Below are 11821 nucleotides of genomic sequence, written 5' to 3' on the forward strand. Positions count from 1 at the left end.
AATTCACTTCGGCAATAATTCTTTCATTTCCATCCATAAATTCACAGCACTGCATTTTCTCACCTCCTGATTTGATCATCTATCTACAGGCGGCTATTTGATACCGCCCAGCTATATTCTTCTCCCACACCACCCACTAAAGTCTGTTGTAATTTTATCTCTCGTATATGAGATACTGGCTGTCTGTACTCCTAGTTTTTGCTTCAAGCTCCTTTCTCTTCTTAAAATATGTGATTTCCTGTTCAATTTTTCCAACATTTCCCAAAATGCAATGACATCAGCCCTTTCACATTCTTCTCCGTGACACAATACCTCATCATCTCTGTTTTCTTTCAGATGAACAAGCACTGAAGGCTTCTCCAATCACCATTGAGAATACTTCCCAGCACTTTAAATAACTTATTCCAAGATATTTTAACTCAATTTTATCTCCTAAGGCAGATGTGTGTTTGAGTAATCTTGCATACGTTGCCACTGCAAAGAAATATGAATTTTCTTTAGAAACTTGCATTGCTTCTACAACTTTTCTCATGCTCTTGTAGAGGAGTTTTTCTCAGCATTTCCCGTCCTCAATGACATGAGTCCACTGTCTTATATGGTCCACTTTTATTTTATTTGTAGTCTCAGATGCCATAAAACTGTTAATGACAGTGTTGAGTCCAACTCATTTTTTACAACTTTTTTTGTGTGTGTTGCTCAAAATATTGAAAAACTCAAGTCTAAACTTTATTGCACACATTTGTATTTTGATGACATTGCTGCTAAGTATCTTATCAGATTTAGTAAAATTAGTAAAAAAAAAAAAAAAAGAGAAAGTGAGGAGAAAATAGTAAGGACAAAGACGAGATGAAGAACAAGGAAATGACAACAGAAGCTACTCAGTCTAGATCAGGGGTCGGGAACCTTTTTGGCCAAGAGAGCCATAAATGCCACATATTTTGAAATTTAATTTCGAAAGAGCCATACAATAATGTAGTGTCCTTTCCCCACACTGAGGCACGGAGACTTAACCTCTTTTAAAGTTCTTTATTCCGATTACTGCAGACCGCAACAAACGCCCTTCAATTAATTCAGCAACTCCTGAATCTCTCCCGCCGACACGAGAGCGCTTCTCCCAACTTTATATTCCCCTGCTCCCGCTGCAGCCCTCCCATTTCCCTTATTCGGCCCATAGCTGAACCCCATTGGTCCAAACTACCTAACAACAGGCTGAACGACAGAACTGAGGGCCAATCAGATCTCTGCTTGACGCGTTCAATGAACTCCAGAACTTTTAACGCGGCCCAACAGCCATCCAAGTCAGTCCGCGACAATTTGTTTAAAACTAAATATACAAATGAATGTGTGCATTTGATTTAATTTTAACATTTTTAAAGTAAAATAAGTCTGTGGATTCTTTTTAATAACATTGTTATTCTGTTGCTAATAAATGATGAGTATTTCTCGTGGTAGTTTTGCTGATGGTCTAGTCTGGTTGATACGTGGTGAGTTTCTGCTTCGTTCAGGCGTTGAGACTTTAAACGTCATCGTAGGTCTGAATGTTCTGTAGATGTGAGACAGACTGCTCACATGCAGACGGGGAGCCAAACACACACTCACACGCTGCAGTGAGTGATGGGAAGAGGGTTTTACGTTTTTACAATCCCTGCGCGATTCACCTGCTGTCCCCACAACCCCTCACCCCCACCCTCTGCTTTCTCCCTCACACATCCCGTCCCCGCAACTGCGCGCTCTTTCTCAGAGACGGGAGCGCGCAGTTTTAGGCACGTCAATTCACAGGTTTCCAGCTGGTACAAACTCTGTGAAATAATAGATAATAGTAACTGATAGCGCTGGCGCAGATTTCTCTCTCTAAGCACTGCTACTACTGCGCGCCTCTGACATCGCATCGCGCCCGAGAAGGACTGGTCTAATGAAAAAAAAAAACTATAATTAAAGATTTGTCTGCGAGCCACATGTGACCATCAAAAGAGCCATATATGGCTCGCGAGCCATAGGTTCCCGACCCCTGGTCTAGATGATCCTCTCTTGACCTCCTTTGATTTGAGGAATAGTGACGCACGATTGCAGTCCAGTTTTGTCTCGAAGCTTTCAAAAGATCAGCCGGATGGTTGGCAGCCTGCGTAGTGAAGAGATAAGTGGCAAGTGGCTTTGCAGGAGCATCATTAGGTTTGTCTGAGGCAGTCGGAGTCTTACTGAAGCCCTAGATTCTCACAGAAACCCAATGCCTGTCACTCCCCTGCCAAAAGTGGAGCTTATTTGTGGAATAAAGTCTATTCCCACCATGGAGGAGCAGCATTCAAGTCTCAGCAGAGTGTAGGATCAAAGTCTGCCCTTTTCTCAGTGATAACTCGTATTTTTTGTGCCAACCTAAATTCCACTCATATTTCACAAGAAAACTCCAGACCTCCTTCAAATAAAACTACTGTTCCTAGAACTGTACTTACTTTGTCTCAAAATATAATAGCTTAATGAGCTTCTGCTTATTCTTTTTTTCAATAAACCAGATTGAAAATGGCCAGAAATGTTAAAAATAGCATTTTAATTGATTATTTTAAGATCATATTTTTTGACACCCCATGGGAAAACAATAATTTACTGGATTAATGCACTCATACATTTCCACACTGATGTGGGGTTCAATGTTTTGCCCATGGACGCTTTGCCACATAGGCAGTCAAGACAGGAAATGAACCTGCGATCCTCTGATCATAAGTTAACGGCTTGAGGGCTGCAAATAGTAACCCTTGTGCTATCCTAGGCACTTTAACATTGGGAGTTGGGTCATCTAGACCCACTAGACCAGAGGTCTCAAACTCGCGGCCCGCGGGCTATTTGCGGCCCCCAAGATGATATTTTGCGGCCCCCGCCTCAATATGAAAGTTTAATGTTAATGCGGCCCGCCAGTCTTTGTGAATGACACCTTTTCAGTGTTTGCGGAGCTGACAACCAACCAATCACAGTGGGGTAAATGACTCTTGGGGGCGGGACATTTACCGGGCTTGAAAGCAGGAAAACATTTAAGGCAAGAAACCTGACAGCCCCCTCCCCGGACCACATTAAGGAGTTCCTTACTTTCCTTTTTAGAACGTATTTATTCGCTCGTAATTTTCTAAATCCATGCAGCGGTTGCCGGGGGAGGGTTATGGTTAGGCATGCGGCGGCGTTCAACCCCGACCTAACGGGTCTATGATATCCGCTCCCGCAGGAGAGTCGGGTCGCTGCGCAGAAAAATGTCCCACACGTACCTGCGTGACACCTGACGGGGCTCTAAAAATAAACACGTGCGAGAAAACAACACGATTTAGTCTTAGACACACTGAAAATACGTGTGAAGATGCAACGGTAGACGTCTTTGAGATGAACCAGCGCCGCACCTGGATCTTTGGGGAGACCAGGCGCGCGGGGGGGGGGGGGGGGGTCTGCAGTGAGACTGAAGGAGGACAGGAAGTTTGTCCTTGACATTCAATTTAGTTTTAATATGCCTCTCCCCCTTAGTATGATCTGTGTTTATATATTTTTCATAGATTTTTATATATATATATTTTTCCAATATATTAAAATCAATAGGTATTTTGAATGATTTTAATTGATCACTCAACTACAGAAACCGTCAGGACACATTTCCCACAATGCATTGTTTTGTAGTCAATGGCAGCTTGCAGTCAGTACAGTATTAAATTTCCATCTGCATTCACTCAGGTTGGGGCCTTGCTCCGCCCCTTTCTCCTAATATTTTTTTGATGATTGAGAGGTGATGTTGGAGCAAAAGCAAAAACATCCCTCATACACCAGGTGATCTGTGCAGCGTTTCGTCCACCTGGGTGATCTCAAACACGCTTATTGTGCATCTTGGCTGCACATATTTAGTGTCACCAACATGAATTTCCAACTGTTTTTTATGAAAAATATAGGAGTGGCTGACCGGCTGCTCTAACTTGTGACTGGGGTTTAAATGTGCAAAAAGTCATAAGATAGAAAATCCAAAAATGGTTACTGAATTTTGTTTCTCCTTTACGGATTTGTGGTTTAAAGAGTAAACTTAAAAAAAAAAAAGGTTCAACACAGACTCAGATTGGGAGCACATCCTCTCTGACTTCTCCATCTTCAATTTCAGTAAGTTCAGTCCAGATTTACTGACAATCATCTTCATCCACACTGAGGGTCTCAGCTGTTTGGGAGGAAGTGCTGCCAAGTGTCCAGCAGTAAGAAGAAGACAAGAGAAGCCGTGTTCAGAAAATCATTGATAGATTAGAACTGTAGAATTTAAGTCTTCTTTAGTGCTTAATGGTTAGAATTCAACAGTGTTAACTGAACTGTGTTAATAGGGACGCTTAAATCAGAAAACAGCAGATATGGAAGAATAAATAAGCAGAAATGTATTACTGATTTATTTACTTATTGATTTTTACATATTTTATTTGAATGAGAGTTTTACAAGTACATTTTGTGCAGAAAACAGTTAATAATAGAGTATAGTAATAGTATAGTACATGTTACATACAAATTTATTGGCTCTCAGACACTCACAAGTTGCGTGTTTGTGTGTGTTGAAGTTGCGACCCTCCCTCAGCTAGACCCTGCCTTTAGTGGCCCCCAGGTAAATTGAGTTTGAGACCCCTGCACTAGACAGTGCGCTGAACCTTTTTTCTTCAATGATTTATGATCTTCACTAGTGTCCATGGATGACATGAAATCTTTCCACCTTTATCATGGTGGGGAGAACACGTCAATGTAAGGGTGGGGTCATCTAAGATAGCACAAAGGTTTAAAGAATGTTGCCTGAAACTACACAGGACAAAACAGGTACCAAGGTGATCATTCCATTAACAAAGCATGGTGCTGGCAGCCTCATTGTGTGGTGCTCTAGGTGTCAAAGAGACAGGAGGCTAATAGGAGAATCCCTTAATTAAAACTCAACCAATTTTTTTAATTTTAACTCTTTTTATTGCCGTGTGCCAATATGAGTTTAATTTTTTATACACCCTTTAAAATTTTGGTCACAAATTGTTTTAGGACAAGATGAAAAAAAAGCCCACAATTTAAAAATGAGTATCGACATTACTTGTTTTGATTCCTGGCAACTGTATTAAAAAGAAATATTTACACTGAGAAATTATTTGAAAATATTTTTTATAGGTTTACCTGCCAAAAATGTCAATCTTTCACATTGAAGGGCAGCTCCACTGAATTAGTCTCACCACAGGGTACGTCGCCATCTAGTGGCGCTCTTTAGTAACGTACCAAAAAAGTACATTTCCAGAGTGATTACATCTTTTCTGTAATTTTGGATCTATGTTACGATATTGATGGGTTTCAGACCCACATGCACACACAAGGACCCACATCTTTAGTTCCGTTTCCAACCACGTGACTGGAATCATTTATTCGACCATGGATGAGTTACATTTCAGCAAAGCGAGACTAGACTTTTCTGGATGACCTTCATATTTTGTACAAACAGCAAATTCTGAAAACAGTCGTTCACAGCACCATGTGCTCACAAAGCATTCGTCAATCCTTACAGTTTGTCATTTCTATTCAACAAAATAAATAGATATACCAAATTACTCAATTTGCCGCACAAAAATTTGTGTTTTTTAAATCAGCTGAAATTCAGCTATAATTGTCTTTTATCTGTGTAACAACACAACTTCACAAAAAATAAAATTATCTGTGCACACAATAAGTTTAGGTAAGTTAATAAATTAAAGCAACTTGTATTTTAGAGATTACAAAAAATGTGCAATTATGCAACTCTTTTTAAACATTTTACAGGACATAAATATTAAAAGTAATATAAATTTCTATCCTGACTTTTTGGTCTTGTAACAACATCTCTCAAACAACAACTTCGCTGAATGCAGTCAACAAGACGAGCAAGTCTTAACCTAAATATTAGTAGTAAAATCTGTTAATGTCAAATAGGAGGAGAAAGAATCTCTTCTGCAAGTTTCCAATCCTTCACTTTTCTCTCAGGTTCACTTTCAAGTCTTTGCTACAGTAAATTAAACCCCATCTTGAACTAAATGATGCATGCTTGAGCGGTAAACATTTTCTCTCGTTATTAAAATTTAACTTTTTTAAAACAAAGAATTAACGGACATGCCAAAGCAAAAATGTAAATTCCACACTCAAAGAAAATAAAATGATTTTCTTTCCAATAGCAGCCCGTGAAAAGGCCGTTTCTGTACACCAGCTGTCTGTATTTAAGAGTCGGTTTGTCAACAAACTTCCTACTTTTCAGATAAAAACTGAAACTAAATACTCTAATCTAGCTTTAGCTAAAGCAAACGTGGATTGTTTTTACTTTTTGATAACGAATCCTTATTTAAAAGGACATTATGGTTCGCTGAATGATATCGATGCATTCTTGCATCTCGTCTTTATTGATGATGAGAGGAGGGGCCAAGCGGATGATGTCACCGTGGGTGGGCTTGGCCAGTAGTCCGTTATCACGAAGGCGTAAGCAGACTTTCATGGCGTTGTAGTCTGGTAAGGAATTTCATTAAGGGGGAAAAAAAAAACATTTCATTTTTAAATCAACAGACAAGAGTAATCTAAAGTGAAAAATATTTAGCTCTAAAGTTTGCCCTAGAGGTCATCGACAAATGTCGTTTTTTGCAGCTGCTTTTACCTTTGGTCTCTCTGATGACGACAGCGTTGAGGAGGCCTTTCCCCCTGACTGTGGTCACAATGTCTTTGGGCAGTTTGCTCAGCTCTGACCGCAGCACCTCTCCCAACTTCTGAGCATTTTCCGCCAGCTTCTCTTCCTCCATCACCTGCAGAGGAAACCGTGATCCAACAAGAACAAGCTCAAACAGTTTCTATTTTTACTGAACCACATACACACACAAAAAAGAAAAACACAAGAGCCAGCAAGTGCTGAGGAAAATATGGAGAGAAAAATACTTATTTTTGTACATACATTCTTATATTTTATAGGTTCAAACATAAATATGTAAAGAGAAGAAAATATTGGGCAAAATATACTTTTCTTTTGAAAACCCTAGACACTAAGGTGTAAAAAAAATTCCCAAGACTTCAGCAACAAATTGAGAAATGTTTCATTCTTGTCAAACAGTCAACATATTGTAGCTTTAAGATTTTCAGAAGAACTTCATTCTTTTACCTTTTGAGAACAAAAAAACTCAGTTTTTAAAATGATCTGTGCAGAGGAAAGTCAAATAAAGGAAAAGCTTTAACAGCTTTCACTACTATGAATGGAATGCTGGTGGTTTCACAGTAGCAAGAATTTAATGAAATTAACAGAAAAAAAGCTATTGCAGCACTTTAACACCAACCTCCAGTGCTGCAATAGCAACGCGACAGGCTATGGGATTTCCTCCATATGTGGAGCCGTGCTCCCCGGGCTTGATGGTCAGCATCACCTCATCATCACACAGTACAGCAGACACCTAAAAGAGAAATCTGTTTGAATGCCGACACTTCAGCGCACTGTGTAACAATCTGCAGTGAGTAGCCATCTTTTTCCCCAAAACGTGCGAGTCGTGAGTGGGTTAAAGATTAAATGCTTACAGGGTAAACTCCTCCAGAGAGCGCTTTTCCTAGAATGACTATATCTGGACGAACTCCCTCGTGATCCACAGCCAAGCGCCGACCGGTCCGTGCCAGGCCCGTCTGGACCTCATCAGCTATCCACAAAACCTGGAGAGAAGCAGGAATAAAACAGTAGTAACTCAGAGATTTGACTACAAGACTTCTAAGGTCATTTCTAGCAGCTTAAATACACTCAATTGAGCAACAGTTTACATAAAATTTATTGGAAAAAGATCTAATTAAATTTACCAGGGCAACATCAATCATTTATTGACATTTTATTATATTTATCTATGTGAATATTGCAATTACTGGAGTCTTCTAAACCTGTATCAACAAAGAAGTCATTTTCATAAAAAAAAGTAAACATTACATAACAGCTAAAACTTGCACAGGTTGACATATTTGTTGGAACAGGAGTTTCTTACATAAGTCTAAAGGTTTGAATGTTCAGCACCTGTTGACACACCGGCTTTTAGCCATTGAACCTCCTGAAACTGCTGCTTTGACAGCCTTCAATTCACAGGAGTGGCTGTAAAATGATCAGATGAGGAACGCCTAAAAAAAAAAATGTACACAAATAAACTTCTATTTCTATTTCTGAGAACTTACGTTGTATTTTGTGCACAGTTCTCTGACTTTAGTCAGGTAGCCGGGGTCAGGAACCACCACACCTGCTTCCCCCTGGATGGGCTCCACCATAAAGGCTGCAACATTTTTGTCTTGAAGAGCTTTCTGAAAACAACAAATGTGGCATTTTACTTGCCATCAATTCAGAAAACAGACTAAATGATGCAATAATCCAGTTAAACTAAACACATTTTAGGCTTACAGGGTCCATAATGTCTGCAATATTTACCAGACCTGTTAATGTTCCTCTAAAATGCAAGGGATAAAACATTAACCCTTAGGAAACGAGTTACTTCACGCAGGTTGTCTTTTAATGTTTTGTACATAAAAGTGTACCTCCAAAGCAGGAATGTCGTTGTATGGAACAAGTTCAAAGCCGGGCATAAAGGGACCAAAACCCTCATAACTGCTGGGGTCAGTGGAGCTGGAGATGGCAGCCATGGTGCGGCCCCAGAAGTTTCCCTCTTCACAAAGGAAAAAAAAAAAAAAACGTTTACAAAAAAATGACCAAGTAGCAGCGTCCTTATCCACTTTACATGATACAATTTGCAACATCAGTTTTTGTTCATTCAGCAATTGCTAGAAGACCTTGTGTAGACTGAATGGTCACTTACTTGCAAAGATGATTTTGGCCTTATTTCTAGGAACTCCCTTCACACTGTAAGCCCATTTTCGTGCAATCTTGCAAGCAGTTTCTCCCCCTTCCACCCCTGAGTTTGAAATCAAAAGCAAAAAACACTCAAAAAAGGTTATAAATGTACCCAACTAGTAACAGCAATGGTATAATCATTTCCTTGCCTGTATTCATGGGTAAGACTTTGTCGTAGCCAAACATGCTGGTGATGAACTCAGCGTAGGCCCCCAGCACGTCGTTGTAGAACGCTCTGGAAGTCAGGGTGAGTCTGGACGCCTGTTCAGTGAGCGCAGCAATGATCTTTGGGTGGCAGTGCCCCTGGTTTACGGCACTGTAGGCACTGAGGAAATCGTAATAGCGGTTCCCCGTCACATCCCAAACGTAGAGGCCTGAAAAATTAAAACTTTAAAGCAAAGTTTGACAATATTGATCAAACATTTCTACATTAACCTGATTGGAAAGCAAGAACTCACCCTTTCCCCTTTCGAGGGCAACGGGCAGAGGACTGTAGTTATGTGCTCCATACTTCTCCTCCCGTGCATATATGTCCTCCGAGGTCACTGGACGCTCGGCCTTCCGCGCGGAGGTCGCCGTGGAAGCCGGGCGCGTTCCAGAGTGGATGCTGCGGCGGAGAAGAGGGGCGGCGCGGCCCAAAGTGCGGCTGACTTGAACCATCAATCCCTTCATGTTGCTCGTTTTGTCTGCGTGGATCAGCACAGAAAAATGAGATTTTCTCTGGAGTTTGACTAAACCAGGGGTCTGTAACGCCAGGTTCCAGAGCCACATGTAGTATTTTTCTCTCTGCATCGTGGCTGTCTGGCTGAAGAAAAATACAATAATAGTATTTTTTTAAGTAAGTACTACATTAGCTTTTATTTAATTAAGATTAGTTACATTTATAGCTAATAAAATTAATAGCTTATAGCTAATATAAAGGTTTTTACATCACTGCTGACATAAAGAGGTCTTGTTCGCATCATACTTCCTCCACAGTGCAGAGATTTTTAATAATAGGTAAAACTTCTGTAAAATTTCTGATCTTTTCTGATTGTTTAGTTTATTTCATGGCTTTAAAACACATTATCTTAAGCTGCCCAACAATTGTTAGTAACTTTCCAGCTAAAGTTGCTAAAATATATACATTTGTACTTTCTTTATATACTTTTTCTACTAGATCATAAACTAATGAATTTGCATTTATTTTCAGATTAACAGCAGTAATAAGTAGGAAAAAAGATGATGGCTCAACAAAATGGTATAAAAAGAGAAAATGTCTTGCATTGTTAAAAACATCTCGTATAATTACATTAGATGCATCTGGAAAATCCTGTTTAGCATCAGCACAGGGCGTCTTTTATTTTGAAAGAAAGTCTTACTAGCTTCTGTCAAAAGTTCAAAACAATTTCACATTTTGAGAAACTGATAGTTTATATTTATATTTCTGTTTTTATTTGTGCCAAAAAAATAAATATAATTCCCATTTATTACTATTTAAAAACAAGAACACAGCTAATTTTCCTAAAAAAAAAAAAAGGTAAAATAAGGCTTTTAAAAGGTTTTGATCAGTAAAAAATAAGCCCAGGTGGCACTTTTACTGTGAAAGGTTGTAGATCCCTGGACTAAACTGTCACCATCCTCAACCTTTCTAAACTACAACTAAATAGCTCCAACTTTAATTTTGGTTTTATTTGTTTTTTCTTTTCTTTTTTTACATTTCTTGATCCAGTGCATTCACATTCTCCACAGAGGACACAGCTCTTTTACATTCAACACAATAGAGGAGCACACATGTTAACAAAAGCTAATCCCACCACCCTGACAACTCAGCGATGACATTCCAGACTTTTCTATTTGGATGAAGCTCCGACAGCTCCTTTCTTTCCCTCCAACATCATCCTTTACTCCTGCTTTAAGGCCTAAACCGTCATTCAATCCTTTCATCCTTAAATTATAGAGGAGAAAACAGGCTTCTAGAACAACAAGTGGAATTCTACAATTCTACATTTTATTGCAGGGCTCTGCTGTTTACAGCTCTTCTTTTGCTAACTATCAGATCATTAGAAAGAGGTTTATGCGACAACATGCATGTTAATCGATAACCTGTCCTTAGAAAATCATGAGCAAACAGAGGATGGACAGGTGCCAGACTCGTCCCTCGGTCCTAAAAGAATGATTGGTTGTTCGGGAGCTGCCCTAGTACAGCACACCCACCAAGACGATAAGACGGACGGAGAGCTAAATACAGAGGCTATATCTCCGCTTCCACTCCTTTAAAATACCGAAAGGATGATTTTCTTTTTTTCTTCTATTTCCCCCCCCCACGACCTGCGGTTATGCAACACTGTTCCCAGTACTGACAGCTCTGTCTCAGTCGACAGTTACGTGGAATACTAAACCATTATAGCAGGAAAATAGGATAAAAACACCTTTAAACAAAAATAAAAACCATTCGGAAAAAAACTGCAGGCTGCTCAAGTCAAGAGGAAGAGCATCGTTTCTGGTTTAACCGGAAAGCTAATAAGCTAGCTCAAAATATTTATATAAGTCAATTCTTTGGTTTACTCGTGAAATTGAGATAAACATTTAACGAAAACACCATATGAAACATGTACAAAATAAAAAACTATCTAAAGGCAAATGGTTGATTTAATTTCCATTCGGATGATACTTACCAGTCTTTTTGTCACGTGTATAGTCGCGGATTACATGGAACTGTCTGTGGCTCCGAATTTAGAAGCTCCCCAGCTGTACACGTCACAGGACCTCAGGACACGCCCTCAAAGAGGAACAAGTAAAAGACGTGTAGTATTTGTTTAATGTTTTATTTTACGAACGAACACGTTGATTTTGGTGTATTTTGTAGTATATTTCTGGCCCTGGGAGGTAACAAAAAACTTGTGTGCGTTTTAAGCGCTTGTTAACAAAGACAAATTATCATCAATCATCTCATCTAATTTAACGTTTAGATGTTTGTCGAAATTTTCTAACACTCTACAA

General features: G+C 39.5%; 1 protein-coding gene across 1 annotated transcript; it reads right to left on the bottom strand.

Annotated features, from left to right (window-relative positions):
* Positions 1-5349: 5349 nt before the first annotated feature.
* Positions 5350-11624, bottom strand: oat (ornithine aminotransferase). The gene is made up of 10 exons (XM_004080442.4): positions 11497-11624; positions 9298-9525; positions 8989-9213; positions 8805-8900; positions 8527-8654; positions 8173-8295; positions 7540-7668; positions 7305-7418; positions 6638-6782; positions 5350-6492 (listed from the first exon to the last, which is right to left on the bottom strand). Exons 2-10 carry the CDS (start codon positions 9509-9511, stop codon positions 6332-6334), a joined length of 1335 nt encoding a protein of 444 aa, XP_004080490.1. The 5' UTR covers positions 9512-9525; positions 11497-11624; the 3' UTR covers positions 5350-6331.
* Positions 11625-11821: the final 197 nt, after the last annotated feature.

This window comes from Oryzias latipes, chromosome 19, assembly GCF_002234675.1.
Source record: "Oryzias latipes chromosome 19, ASM223467v1".
Lineage (NCBI taxonomy): Eukaryota > Metazoa > Chordata > Actinopteri > Beloniformes > Adrianichthyidae > Oryzias > Oryzias latipes.